At 42.9% G+C, this 15,678-nt stretch overlaps 1 protein-coding gene across 1 annotated transcript in view; it reads right to left on the bottom strand.

Annotated features, from left to right (window-relative positions):
* Nucleotides 1–8,093, bottom strand: part of LRGUK (leucine rich repeats and guanylate kinase domain containing) — a 103,427-nt gene extending 95,334 nt beyond the window's left edge. Inside the window, exons 1-2 of the mRNA XM_055590962.1 lie at nucleotides 7,555–8,093; nucleotides 266–373 (exon numbers count right to left, since the gene is read on the bottom strand). Of these exons, the coding sequence (XP_055446937.1) occupies nucleotides 266–373; nucleotides 7,555–7,875 (429 nt within the window). The 5' untranslated portion in view covers nucleotides 7,876–8,093. The remainder of the gene's footprint in view (nucleotides 1–265; nucleotides 374–7,554) is intronic.
* Nucleotides 8,094–15,678: the final 7,585 nt, after the last annotated feature.

Below are 15,678 nucleotides of genomic sequence, written 5' to 3'. Positions count from 1 at the left end.
TTGATTACTATAAAATAGACTGCTTAAGATGAAAGAAACAGACTGTGAAGGAAATGAAAACAAAGGAATTGGGAGGAAGGCAGCTGATTACTGGACTGGCCAGGGCTCTTTGATGTCAAACGTAAATAACTCATTGCCATTCTCTGTCAAATGCAAGACTCAGAGATTTGGGACCACCAAAATAACTGTGAGTTAGCAGAGAACATGGATATGGTCCAACCAGGGTCAAGATGGAGCCACGCAAGGGTGACCTTGTCATACTCACTGATAAAGTCAGGCTGAGGTAGACCTGCTCCGTCCCAGAGCCTGAGCGCCCCAGTTGGTAGAGCTTCTCAGCCACGACCTCCTCTCTCAGGACCCCATCAAATCCTCCCTGCAAAAACAAAACAGACAGGTGGACAAAGAAAGGACTTCCATTAGAAAAGAAAAAATCCGCTTCGTCATATCCAGCACTTATTTAGTATATTACACATCTGGGAGCTGAGACTTCCAATATTTACTGGCCCCCAAGAAAATTGTGTTGAAGACCCATGCATATTACACACAATTAAAAAATGTTATCTATCCAATCAATGTCTCACTGCTGATAGCATTGAGTGCCGTTCTGTGCTAAGAGCTCTCAGTGGGTCCACTCACTGATCCTCCTAACAATTCTGAGGGAGGTACTCTTTGCTCCATTTTACAAATAAAGAAACTAAGGCTCACAGACCAAGACTAGCCTGAAACCACAGAGCCCAGAATACAAACCAGAATCTGCCTGACCTCAAGGCAGTTCTAACCACTACCTGCACTTGACTACTTGTCCCCACCCCAAAGAAGGGCTGCACCACATCAAGGCAGTGACTTCTCTACATCTGGCATTCCTGTTGGAGAAAATGGGTCCTCGGGTTCACTTTGCATTGGCTAATCTTGCTGGATTCATACCATTTACAAAATTAAAAGGGCAATAATTTCAAGAAGGAGGCTGGTCCTTAGCCTACAGACACCAGGAACCAGTGGTGGCCCAACACCCCCTCTCCCCATTCTCCCCGAGAGAAGAGGTAATAGTGCTGTGTTTGTGCTGCCGGCAACTCTATAATGACCAACACATTAAGACTAACATCAGCATTAGGACACAAAATACAGCAATTTTTTAAGTCACAGCAATACAACTAACCAGTGTAACTGGTACGCAGACTATGAAGGCAAAATACTGTTTCAGGTGTTTTGGGCCACTTTACATTAACTTGGGAATCAGGAGTGCTGTTCAGACTGCTCGTACTGAGGACATAAGTATGTAGGGTGGTGCTATTGTAAAAAGTTTTATTTCCTCCCAAATTTCCACTATCTTGTTGCTATTTTTCAGTAGCTCAGTCATGTCTGACTCTTTGCAGCCCCACGGACTGCAGCGTGCCAGGCTTCCCTGTCCTTCACCATCTCCCAGATGGACTTGCTCAAACTCATGTCCATCGAGTCGTTGATGCCATCCAACCACTATCTTAGAGAATCAAATATGGCTCACAGCTGGACAGGCTTGGTTTGAAGCCCAGATCTGCCATTTTGAATATATATGACTTTGAGAGACAAAGTTTTCTTTGAGCCTCATATTTTTCATCTATAAATAGGGAATGTTATTACTTTCTCTTAATGTTTTGAAGATAATTAAAAGTAACTGTGAACATAAAGCTCTTAGCACAGTGCCTAGAACACAGCAAGTGTTCTCAATAAATGGGAACTGTTAGTACGAATTGATGAATTCAGAAATTCCACATCTTAATGTCTCATCCATTGATACCAATCAATCTGTTCACAAAATGGGGGAAAGAGATCTACTTTTCACAACAGAGTTACTATTTTTTATAGATGGCCTGGGAAGGAGTCAAGGTAAGACAGTGTCACCTTACCTCTGAAGCTTGTCACATAGCCCATTCCCTCCGGCTCCTGTAAACTAGATGTTACAGCAGCCCTTCCTCACAGTAGGTCTGTTTTTCAACACAGCCATTGATACAGAGACTGGCCACATGGTCAGCATTGTCCCAGACCCCTAAGGCGAGACTCTCCATAGCCACCCCCTCACACCTCTTTAAGTTCCCTGCCATTTGTCAGAGTCATGTCTCTCCCTTCTGGTCTTTGGTCATTTTCAGACCTTGACCGGCCCAATCTGTACGTTGGGTGGCTTTAGAATCCCTAAGGAAGGCCACTCAACATCCCAACCACTCCAAGCACATGCAAATGCACACCCACACTCACATTTTCCTTTACTTTCTCAACTCCAAACATTTAAAAATCGATCCAGATAACTTCAGCCACTCACTCCCCTGGCTGTGCCCTGGACCCAGTCATCATGCTAAACTGCTCTACCTTAGAAACCTTAGACCTCAAATCTTCCATTGCTCTTGGATCCCACAACTGCTCATCCTTCAACCTTCCCAGCATCTCCTGAATTTGGTCACTGACCACAACAACATTTCCAGTCTGTTCATCCACCCCTTTCTCCGAGTCTATCTGTCCCCTCCCAACTACACTTCCTTCCTGACTGGGTCTCCCATGGGCAATTTCAATGTCTCTCTACCCTCAAGTCTCGGCCTCCTTGTCCTGATTGCAACTGTACCATGCAAACCCAAACCTGGATCAACTTCACAATCAACTACTGCATCGAGGCAGGGATTATGTCATGTTCATTATCCATTTGGGATAAAAAAATCTTCCTAGCATGCCAAGCACATGCTAGACAAGTACACAGATGATTTCAGGAGTTGCATAAACCACTATAGAGGTGGGCAGGGTGCTTTGACTAGCAGAGTTCCCATTTCAAGGCAGTTCTAGTGAGGAGTAGGGGGTTAGCAAAGGCTTCCTCGGAGAGACAGCTATTGAGACCCGAAGCTGCGAGTTATTCTGACAAAGGAGAAGAAAGGGCAGAAGAGGGCCAAGAAGGGTACTGTGGGCACAAGGGACATGTAAAAAACTGCAAAGGCAAGCATGGCCCACTGGGGAAACTACCAAGAGTTCAAACAGCTGAAGTGTAAGGTCGGGTGGGGAAGACAGTACCTAGTACATGGAGGGCACGCAAACATGGGCTGAATGAATTAATGAGCCTACTCCCTGCCCGCTTCTGAGTGAGCCGGCAAAGACCCACGAGCATGCGTTCTGGTGCCACACTCAAGTCAGCTTCTTGCTGGGGTCTCAGAGGAGGACAGTTCCTTCTCCTCACACAGGGTCCTGCTCCCTTTCCCCAGAGACCATGTTCAGGGACCATCAATAGTACTATCTTTTGCTTGTGGTTTAACCAGTCACTCCCCACTGCCATTCTCCAAGCTGTCACTTCTCCAGCTCTAGGAGTGCGTGAGTCCCTTCTGTCCTCCAAGGGGCCCTTGGCTCCTGCATGTTCCTTCAGCGATAGCTGGAGTTTCCCTTAATAGCCAAGCTCCTCCAGAGGTGCTGTTTTACTCCTCAGTCTCCCCTTGCTCACTTCCCACTCATGCCTCACCTCACTTCAGTTAGGCTGCAGGCTTCACCACATCACAAAACGCATATGGGTCAAGATCTCCAATGGCCCACAAATAGCCCTTTTCATGATCCATTTACCCTCTTGGCAACGTAACCCTCTCTCCCGTTCTGCGATTCTTTCTTGCTCTGACTTCCCACCCATACAGCTCTTCGTTCTCCTTTTTATCTTACCAGCCCTTTCCAGTTCCCTCCCCTAACCCCAGATCCTCTTCATCTTCTGAGATACCTGTATCCCAGGGTTTTTTCCTTGGCCCTCCCCTTCTCTTCTTTCTTCTCTTCCTGGATGATCCCACAGACTCCAGTGCTGATGATTCCCAGGTGGCTGACCCTCTCCTGATTTCCATGGTTCACATGCCCACCTCCTGAATTTATAGCTCCGCCTGTCATTGTTTCCCATGGTAGTCAGTGGTCTGATATCCCTCTGGAACATTCCATAGACTTGGCAGTCAACCTAGACTTCCCATGTTCATTAGTGTCTCATTCTAAATATGTATTCATCACTAGCTTCCTTTCTATTCCCATTGCCTTAATCCAGACTCTTGTCTCTCCTGCACAGATGCTGCTCAGCTTCTCACTAATCTCCCTGCCTCGACTCACCACCCTCTAATCTAACCCTCTTGGCCACAAGAGAGGTTCCCAACTGCTTAAGAGTCAAGTCCACAGTCCCTACAGCAGTGTGTGTGCTTCAGTTGAGTCCGACTCTGTGCAATATTATGGACTGGAGCCTACCAGACTCCTCTGTTTATGGGACTCTCCAGGCAAGAATACTGGAGTGGATTGCCTCGCCCTCCTCCAGGGGATCTTCCCAACCCAGGGCTCGAACCTGTGTCTCTCTTATTTCCTGCACTGGCAGGCAGGTTCTTTGCTACTAGTGCCACCTAGGAAGCACAACAGCCCAGAGCACTCCACAATCTGGCCTCCGACCCATCTACCTTTTCTGTTCTTATTCAGCACTTGGAAAGATGCCATCTGCCTGCCCATACCCAACTGCTGCACCCAAACAAGGGTTTACTTCCCTTCAAGTCTTCTGCCAACCCTGTAACCCGGCTATCACTGCAGGCATCTGTTCACAGGCTGAATAGCTATGGTTTACACAGTCTTATCTCACCCTGAGAGCTGGGACCATGCATGTCCTCCATCGCACTCTCATCTTCCTCGATCATCACTGTTTCTATTATGTATTACACATAAAATCTTTTGAGAGCCCATGCTGTACCAGATCCTATGTTAAGAACTTTAACACAGACTTACCCATTAAATTTGATGCTTATAACTATTCAATGAATAGGCATTATTAGCCACATAACATTATTGGCAAAGAGTGGCTTTCACACAGCAGAAATGTGTTGCAGACCCAGACACTTCTTCTGACCTATATCGTCAAAAGAGTACTTCCCATAGAATAATCGTTTGTTCCATGAAGGCTGAATTAATGAAGTCAATTGATAGGTTGGAGTTAGTAGATAAGGACAGGTAAGTTATTACTTGTGTTAGTAACAGTATATGAGAAGGCAATGGTACCCCACTCCCATACTCTTGCCTGGAAAATCCCATGGACAGAGGAGCCTGGTAGACTGCAGTCCACGGGGTCGCTGGGAGTCGGACACGACTGAGTGACTTCACTTTCACTTTTCACTTTCATGCACTGGAGAAGGAAATGGCAACCCACTCCAGTGTTCTTGCCTGGAGAATCCCAGGGACGGGGGAGCCTGGTGGGCTGCTGTCTATGGGGTCACACAGAGTCGGACACGACTGAAGTGACTTAGCATAGCATAGCATAGTAACAGTATAAATGATATATTGTGCTAAGTAGCTTACACATAGGATCTCATTTAATTTTCACAACTCTCCTGTGAAGTAGGTATTGTTATAATTCCCATACTGCGGATGAGACGCAGAGAGTATAACTTGCTCAAGATCTCACAACGAACAAAAGATTTTATACAAATATCTAATTCCAAAGGCAACGTTCTGAACAATATTCTGCCTGACCTCCCTCAAGTTCATTGAGCCTAATTACATTATAGGCACTTTGCCATTCTGACCATCAGAGCCTTATAAATCCTAATCAGGCTAGGATATGGAAAATAAATCACTGAACAGAAAAGTTCAGGTATTTCCTCTTAAAACTTTTCAGTTTACTCAACATACAAAAACATATGAGACACTATAAAAACTAAAATAGAATGTGAGAACGTAATATTAATATTTGGAACATAAACGAAAGAAATAATACACTTTTTCCACACAGAGCCTACAAGTGAAAAAGGATTAACTAGTTCAAGTCAACCCCCTCCCCCTCTATGGTTTTTAACGGCATACTGAAGACAGATTAACAATGGTATTAATGAACCCCATAGCTGAAGAACACACGTTAATTAGAATAATAAAGTAAACTGGTGATTCATTTGTTAATTCCTCTGGGGTGAAAGATGGTAGAAACCATATAAACATCTCAAAGTTGTAAAAACATTGCTACAGTTTTGCAATAGTCACTATTAAGCATGGCAAATAAATCAACAAAAGATGAACAAAATAAGTAATTTTCTATGGCTCACTTTTAAGAAAAGTTGATGTTTAGCCCAGGTAAAAGGAGGGAGAAGAAGAAGAAAGGTAGAAGATTGGAGAGGGGGGGAATGTGAGGGTAGAAAAATATGGGCCAAATGTGGGAACTGAACAAAAGGACATTACAAGAGAAGGGAACCCAAGCAGGGACACTGTAGATAGTCAGCGGCAAGAGTGACAGAAGACAGTGCAAGTCACAGAGGGGAAAACAGGAAAAAATAAAACAAATGAGGAATGGAGATGAGAACAGGCACAACAAAGAGAGACCTGTCTGAGCTCAAGGGGGGAAAGAAAGGTGACTAGGAAATGAAAGGTACAATGAGACAGAGGGGATGTCAGAAAAACATCACAGAACCGGATGCTGGACACTATTTCTCTATTATATCTACTTCTGAAAAGAGTCTGAAGCAATTTATACTATCAAAGAGGAGGAAAGGGAAGAGAAAAATGTAATCTAGAGAAAAACTATTGAAATTAAGAAAATTTTTGAATTAAGGGGAAAAAATGTTATATTTCCTGGCAGCCAAGACAAAGAGGAAAACCTAACAGTTTACTAAAAAAAAGCAAATCAATTTATATTTTTAAAGAAAGCAAACAATTCATTAGGAAGTTAAGAGAAGGAATTGGTACAATATGAAGTAGAAAGGGACAAGAAGGCAGGTAAGGAACTAAGGAAGGAACAGGATGATGGAAAGTGTAAGAAGTGGAATTGGGTGGTTTTTAGATGAGACACTGTAGAAAAGAGGGAATTTGTATTATCAGGGTGAAACGACTGATGGGAATGTTGGGACATTCCCCAAATCCTAAAATACTCTCACTGTGAGCGGTGCATGCATGTGTGTGCTGTCTGTATAATACATTATATACCCTTGGCATAAGTAATATATACAACTTGTAAGACACTTGGTCTTTGAGGAATAAAATGGGCTTTCCTTGTGGCTCAGCTGGTAAAGAATCTGACTGCAATGTGGGAGACCTGGGATCGATCCCTGGGTTGGGAAGATCTCTATAGAAAGGAACAGCAAGCAGCAATTAAGATTACTTCAAGAGGGGTTTTTTTGTTTTTTTTTTGTTTTGCTTTGTTTTTTGTTTTTGTTTTTCCTAGAGGAAGGAGGATGAAGGGACTAGAAACTGAGGAGAGTGTTGGAGTATTTCACAGTCATGACGAAAAGGTACAGAAGGTGCAGAGGTGGAACTCTTGTCAATTCACAACGCTTTAGAGGTATAATTTTGAAAAAGTTAAAGTCACAACTCTCATACAGATACTTTTTTGTAAGAACGCTGCGTAAGGATTCTTAAGGAATCACATGTGCTAATGAAAAATGAAGGGTGAGGAACTGGCTAACGGAAATGCGGAGGAGAGGAGGGGAGTCTCGGAGCAGTAAGGAAGAGGCACTCCTGGAGGCAAGGAGCCCTAGGAATGGGGCTCAGCCGCAGGCTGGTGAAGGGGTTCTGACCGCTGGAGAAGGAACTGAGGGGGTTAGGGGTGGGGGGAAGGCACACCTCAAAATTCAGCATTTCGGATTCTGAGGACTCCTCGGATTCCACTTCGCCCTGGCCCTCGCCCTCGCCCTCTTCCAGGTCGTAGTAATCTCTGTCCACGTCTGACTCCTGATAGCGGTGAATGAGGTGCTGGAGCAGGTAGGAGGAGGCTTTGCATAAAGTATTTTTCGGTCTCTGACCCATGGGAAAAGGAGACCAGCAAGAGTGACGATCCTTTTCTGAGTGCAGCACTTTCGACTGCGCTCCAGTTCGTGAAATGCTCATGCCTCCCTGGAGAGAGGAGGGCTTCGGAAACATGGGCTCTCTCCCGGAGGTCGCCATCTTGTTTACAGGGGTTGCCTAGGAGACGGACGCCCAGGGAGGAGGTGCCGCAAGGGATTTTGGGGGCTGTAGTCTCTGCCCCTCGTGCGTTCTCCCTTTCGGCTTGCTTTGCCACTGTAGCGCAACTTAGCTTTCTGTCTGCTAGCTGTGATCTTTCTTTTTTAGTCTGTTAAGTCATTGGCTCTGCTTCTTTTGGCTTGTCTTTCTCATTTTTCATCTTTTTTCTCTGCGCCCCCTTTTTTCAGTGTTCAACTGTTTTCTCTCGACCTCGAGACCCCTCTTGGAGACTTTTCATCCCACCCTGAGATCACTGGTGAGCGCACCATCCTGCTTCCTTCATGAAGGGGGTCTTTATGTACTTAGTGTTAGATGTCTGTAAAGCTGTCTGTCAGAAAGTTGATAGCACTGAAATTTTACTCTATGCAGAGTGCAGTGCGCATACATGATATAGAAGGCATGGCTCCTGTCCTTATGATTTAATTGCGGATAACAAAGAGAAACTACCAGACGACGACTGAGAGCTGGTTGGCAGTTAATTTACATTTTTACCCCAAAATAATAAGCCATGTCCTTGGGGAGAAAAGCTGGCAGTGGTTTAACAGTCCAAATACAGGGGGAAAAAAACGACTGTCAAACTCACACTTTATCTGAAAGCCTCTGTAAAACTATTAGCATTGCATAAATAACTATATTAGTCAATGATCTGCGTTGGTAATAATTTTTACCTTGTTGCATAGGTTCTCTATGCAGTTTTATAAAATACTCTTGCAAGATTATAAAGCATGATTTTATGCTAGTGTGATTTCATGTGACCTAAATCCTATAGCCTTGAGCTCCACAAAGTAGACACTGTATAGAAAAGCAGAATGAAAATTATAGCAACTATTATTGCCATAGTGATGACCATAGAGATCCTTGCGGGAAGGTCGCTCTCATCCACTTGGCCTTACAGGCCTTTTCTCCATGCTTCGGTGATAGCAGTTGCAAATACAAAATGATCCTGTCAATGGCTGTCAGGGGAGAAGTAGAAAAAAAATCCTTATGGACACCAGCCATTGACTCTTATTTTTCTCAGGGCTTGAGGGCCCATTAAAACTGACAGAAAGCTTTCAGAATTACCTTCCTTCATTATCTTGCTGGTCATAAATGTAAAGGCCATAATTAAAGTATCTCTTTCGGCTAGGCTCATCTTATTGCTTGCCTGCTTCTTTTTCCACTGGGTAGAATATTCCTCCAAGGGGTTTTTCTCTACCCTCACCCCCATAAGACCTGGCTGGCTAACTGACAGAAGGATGAAGAGGGAAGAAAGTATAAAAATGGAAAAACTCTGTGTGCTTTTTGCAGTTTCCAATAACTTAGCATCATACGAACAGAGCTAGTGGAGGTAACAGAATTCAAGCTGAGCTATTTCAAACCCTAAGAAATGATGCTGTTAAAGTGCTGCACTCAATATGCCAGCAAATTTGGAAAACTCAGCAGTGGCTACCATGCTGGAAAAAGTCAGTTTTCATTCCAGTCCCAAAGAAAGACAATGCCAAAGAATGTTCAAACTACTGCACAACTGTACTCATCTCACACACTAGCAAAGTAATGCTCAAAATTCTCCAAGTTAGGCTTCAACAGTACGTGAACTGGGAAATTCCAGATGTTCAAGCTAGATTTAGAAAAGGCAGAGGAACAAGAGATCAAATTGCCAACATCTGTTGTATCATAATAAAGCAAGAGAAAACATCTACTTCTGCTTTATTGACTATGCTAAAGTCTTTGACTGTGTGGATCACAACAAACTGTGGAAAACTCTTCAAGAGATGGGAAACAGACCACCTTACCTGTCTCCTTTGAAATCTGTATGCAGGTCAAGAAGCAACAGTTAGAACTGGACATAGAACAATGGACTGGTTCCAAATTGGGAAAGGAGTACATTAAGGCTGTATATTGTCACCCTGCTTATTTAACTTATATGCAGACTACATGGGAAATGCCAGGCTGGATGTAGCACAAGCTGGAATCAAGATTGCTGGGAGAAATATCAATGACCTCAGATATGCAGATGATACCACCCTTGTGGCAGAAAGCAAAGAGGAACTAAAGAGCCTCTTGATGAAGGTGAAAGAGAAGAGTGAAAAAGCTGGCTTAAAACTCAACATTCAAAAAATGAAGATCACAGCAACCAGTCCCATTACTCCATGGCAAACAGATGGGGAAACAATGGAAACAATGACAGACTTTATTTTCTTGGGCTCCAAAATCACTGCAAATGGTGACTGCAGCCATGAAATTAAAAGACGCTTGCTCCTTGGAAGAAAAGCTATGACCAACCTAGACAGCATGTTAAAAAGCATAGACATTACTTTGCCGACAAAGGTCCATCTAGTCAAAGTTATGGTTTTTCCAGAAGTCATGTATGGATGTGAGAGTTGGACTATAAAGAAAGCTAAGCGCCAAAGAATTGATGCTTTTGAACTGTGGTGTTGGAGAAGACTCTTGGGAGTCCCTTGGACTGCAAGGAGATTGAACCAGTCCATCCTAAAGGAAACGAGTCCTGAATACTCTTTGGAAGGACTGATGCTGAAGCTGAACCTCCAATAGTTTGGCCACCTGATTCAAAGAGCCGACTCATTAGAAAAGCCCCTGATGCTGGGAAAGATTGAAAGCAGGAGGAGAAGGGGACGATAAAGGATGAGATGGTTGGATGGCATCACTGAGGCGATGGATATGAGTCTGAGCAAGCTCCGGGTGTTGGTGATGGACAGGGAAGCTTGGCGTGCTGCAGTCCATGGCATTGCAAAGAGTCAGACAGGACTGAGTGACTGAAGTGAACTAAATCAGCTTTTCCAGGAAAGTTAGTTTTGCCAATGTCAGTCTATTGAGAAAAGTGTCAAGGCAGAGTTAGGTAGGACTTGTCAAAGAGTAATTTTCAAAAGGTTAAAAAGGTGATTGTCATACAAAAATAAAAACCCCTGTGAAGGATTTTATTAAATTCATTAATTAATGAAGGAACCAGCAAGATGGTAACAGTATTCATTGTCCACACAGAAAGACATTCTGAAAAAAGGTCACTAGGTTAGAGATAAAACTGGTTTATGCCCTACAGGACATTAAACTACAGCCTTTGGTGTTAAATATTTCTATGCTTTCTCTCTTTTCACCTTCACATCTACTCTATCAGCATTCAACAGATAAGGTAACTGACGCTCAGAGAATTTAAATAAATGGCCCAAGGACAAGCACTGGTGTTGCAGTCCAAATCTAGAATGACCAAATCCACTGTCTACCTTCAACTACTATTTTTGCAGGTGGAAAATGTGAGGCAAGGTAAAGGTGCAGAAACTGTCTCAGAAGAAAAAAGAAAACATGTAATCAGAGAATGTTCTTAAGTGTAAATAAAAGAACTCAGAGAATAATCCTTTCATATAGAATCACAGTATGTCAGAACTATTAACAGAAAGAACTTAAAAGCCCATTTTATCCCAACTCTCCCTTTTAGAGATGAAAAACTGATGGCCCTCCAGGAATAATAACTTGCCCAAAATCACCTGACTTGTTAGCAGTCAAGCAGGAATTAGAGTCTCTACCTCTCCTTGCTCAATCTTTGCTTTTGCTGGTTCACCAAAATGACCCATAGGCTGGAACTGTATGCATAGAATCCCTAATTTGGGATTCTGGGCATCAAAACAGAAGGCATCATCTTTATAAAAGTTATTTTACCAGGTAGAGAAGACAGAATTAGGCAGAGGGACAGGGGTGAGGGGAGGGACTACTTTGTCAAAAGTTTTCCTATTAGCATAAGACAACAATAATTGTTTCTGTTTTTTTATTGCTTACTGTAAACCAGGCCTGTGCTCAATGCTATAGATATGTCTCAGCTAATTATTCCAACTGCTCTCCAAAATAGGAATTGATACCCCCATTTTTCAAAGGAGAAGAATGATGCTCAAAAATGATAAGCAAGTTGCTCAGTCACACAATCTGCATCTAGCCCCAAATTCCAACTCAAGTCTTCCTGGATCTAAAGCCCTTGATCTTAACCAATAATACTCTTTCTCTGGAAGTATGAGTTAGTTTCTCAGGAAGCATTTGTGAGGCACAGAGAGCCTGGCCCTGAGTTCTGAAAGTGTGTGTGTGTGTGTGTGTGTGTGTGTGTGTGTGGTGGGGGGCAGGTTTCTGAATCCAGAAAAGTACAGTGGGCGGGCAAAGGCAGTGGGATATGATAATCCAGGGTATTATCAGGGGACCTAGGGTAGCAGGGTCTTCTGGTGATGGCACTGGATCCTTAGAACGGGGGTGAGAGGAAGGAGAAAGTGGAAGAGTGTCACCGTGACACTCTAGAGCTCTTCTCGAGAGGACATCCAGGACAGGAAACTGAAAGGGGAATATCAAAGGGGTCAAGAGTTTAAGTTTCAAAGAAGGTGCTACCTACCAGCGTCAGCCACTTGCTAGCTTTGCCCTGGTAGTATTATTTACCCTTATGCCTAGCTTTTCTATGTAGAATAAGGCTCTCTTCCAATCTGGAGCCAGCACCCTGATGTAAGACCTCACTTCACTGAGAATGGAAAGAAGAGGCAGGGATCAACCTCTTGTTTCCTTCATTTGGGAAGAGGATCTCCCCAGGTGTGTTGACCTTGGGCAAAGCAAAAAATGTATGCCCCTCCCCAATTTTATGAGAGGAAAAACAAGTTTAATAGTGCTTCTCAGGTATATTTGAGATGGCAGCACCTTGAACTCATGGTGTTTTTGACAGAACACTTAAATTTTCACAGAATATCCTGAAATGGGGAGAACAGATAGACTGTAGAAGGCACCACTAATATAATAAAACAACAAAATAGAACCACAACTAATGTTTATGAATAATAACTATGTGCTTGGCACCCTTATAAATACTTTACATATATTAATTCATTTTACCCCCCAGAGGATCCTACAAGGTAGAGATTAATATATCCCCATATTACAGACGAGGAAAGTTAGGCATAGAAAGGTTCTGTAAAGTATTCAACCCACTTTGTCACCCAGTGGCAAAGCTCTATAGAACTCAAATGGAGGGAGTCTGGTGTCCCAGCCCACATCCTTAGTCAAAACATTGTACTTCACTCAATTGCTTTAGTAAAACTTTATGGGCAACATTATGGACATTTTTAGGTCCCCTTCCCCTAAAAGTCATATGTTGAACTCCAATCCCCAATGTGATGGTATGAGGAGGTGAGGTCTCTTGGAGATGATGGGGTCAACAGAACAGAGTCCTCATCAATGGGATAAGATGAGAAGAGAGCTTTCCACCAGGTGAGGCTACTAGGAGAAGCTGGCTTCTGCAACCTGGAAGGAGGTTTTCACCAGAAACTGCACCTGGCATCTTGACCTTGGACTTCCAAACTCTAGAACTGTGTGGCAAGTAAAGTTCTGTTGTCTATAAACTGGTCCATATATTCTTGTTATAGTAGCACAAACTGACTAAGACAGGGGAGAATCTTAAACTTGATGCATTAATGTCATATCCTTTTATGTTTTGTTATTCATTCTATGAATAAGGGATGATTATTCATAGGGAAGGGAGTTTATTATCTAATAACAGCTTAGTGGGTCTATAGCCATTAGGCAGATAATTATATGAATAATCATTTGTTTCAACTGCCATAAAGGCTAAGAAGGGAAAATATAGGAGTCATGAGAGCATCACCTGGGGCCACCTTGATCCAATATTGGGTGGAAGGATCCTTAAAATTGTCAGACATTTTGAGAAGATTATCAAAAATGTTGGGGGAAGACAGTATAAATGAGAAACGCTGTCATCTTTGCAGAAATCAGCTGTCTTAAAGTTATGAAGGTAGTAATGAATTGGGCTCATAGAGCCTGATAAAATCCAGGTAGGATTTGATTGAGCCAAATAACACCTGTTCTAAGCAAATATCAAAAGCATTTTGGGGGCTGTCCCACTAATAGATAACCTGAATCAGATACTCGTGTTGAGATCAGAGACAAAAACTGCAGTCTAGGAAGAGGTAATTGTAAAAGTTCATAGACAAAGGCAGAAAAAGCAAGCCAAGGAAGAATTGTTTGCAAAGGATTTGCAAGCATCAGATTTTGAATAAAATCTGAACAGAGGACTAGATAAGGACTATTCAATTTCTGAGATTATCTTTACAGAGCAAAAGATGGATTTCATCAGGGAAGTCACAACCACTTAAGACCAAAATTATTAAAATGTTACAAATGATGACCAGAGAGGGACTATATGAAATCTTCTGGGGAAAGATACAAGGATGGGAGGATGTTATGCAAGGCCATTCAGAAGATCAAAGAAGACCAGAAGGTATTCAAGAAGAAATCATCACATAAGGGATAGAAAGGAAAGTGCTTTTTAGAGACATGAGGTTTAATAACCAAAGCATCCCAGTGGCACTAAATAATAAAAACAGAAGGAAGAGCAAACAGAAGTCAGGTGAATGAACTGTGCAAGAATTCCCACCATAGCCATGCACTTCCAAAAGCACAACATACTTCATCTAGTTAAGAGCAAGTCTGCAATGGTGGAGATTGGGAAAAAGCAAATCATTCAGGCTTTGATGTAAAGGACAGGAAACACCCAGATCATTATTATCAGCAATTAATCACACAACCTATGTAAGAGGGGTCTGTTTCAAGTGCTGGAGATATAAAAGTTAAAGTTTGGGTCTCTTTAATTAAGAGATTTGTGTTATGGTGGGGACAGTAGGATATAGAAATTTTCTAAATGAATCAGAAATACACTAGAAACATGTATGTGCACGGCAGAGTCCCTGTGCTCTCCACCAGAAACTACACAATGCTGTGAATCGGCTATACTCCAGAACAAAATAAAAAGTTGAAAAAAAAAAAAAAAAAGCTCACAGGAGAAGGTAAGCCCTACCTGAATGATTTCTAGTTCATGTTCAGGCCCTCAGGCAGGCACTGAGTCGGAGGCGACATGACCACCACTTTCCCTTTACCAGGCTTGGCACAAGGGACTCACTCCTTAAGGCAGATAAAGCTGGGCCCCCCCAGCAGGTGCATGGGAGTTGTCCACTGGGATAAAATCTGTGTCCCAAGACAGGGATGCTCAGAAGCTTCATAAATAAGGTAAGAGTTGAGTTAGAGCTTCAAGAAGGGAAGAGATACATAGGAAGAGGTGTTGGACAGTCCCCAAATGGGAAGTGCATAAGTAGAGGCAGAAAAGGTCGTCTGGATATTTTAGGAAGTCTCTGAGAAGTCACTGATTTTGAAATGAAATCTGCTCACAAGAAGTTGGCAAGAACGAAGAGTATGCTGCCTTTCTGGGAGAAACAGGGCATGAGTGAAGAAGTGGATGAAATTTCCTCACATGTCAAAACGTCTTAGCAGAACCAAGGAGATGAGACTTTAAAAGAGGGAGAGAAAAGATGGGCCTGGTGAGAGATTCTGACAGCCACGAGGGGAAGGCAGAAACCTTATAATTAAGGACAAAGGCTTTTTCACTTAGATAATGCTTTCCCATGAGATTAATAGGAGATTCTGTTGGTCTCTAATGTACTGTATATTTTGGGCACTTTACATAATTTACATCTACACCTTATGGCCAAACTTCCCTAGTTACCTCTCTCCACTGAGGGCCCTTCCTTTCTTTGCAAAAAAGCACCTTGCCCAGAGTAAATGCTTTATAAACATTGACTCCACAAAAGCTTGTTTTTTCAATGAGAATACTGAACGCACTTGCCACTTTATTCCCTTCAAGTGAAATCACAACTGTGCAGATGAGTGACTGGAATTAAAATAGCAGGATGCCAGGACTTCCTTGGTAGTCCAGTGGTT

Source organism: Bubalus kerabau, chromosome 8 (genome assembly GCF_029407905.1).
Source record: "Bubalus kerabau isolate K-KA32 ecotype Philippines breed swamp buffalo chromosome 8, PCC_UOA_SB_1v2, whole genome shotgun sequence".
Classification (NCBI taxonomy): domain Eukaryota; kingdom Metazoa; phylum Chordata; class Mammalia; order Artiodactyla; family Bovidae; genus Bubalus; species Bubalus kerabau.
The sequence above is the reverse complement of the archived record's forward strand: the minus strand, read 5'-3'. Positions and strand labels throughout refer to the sequence as shown.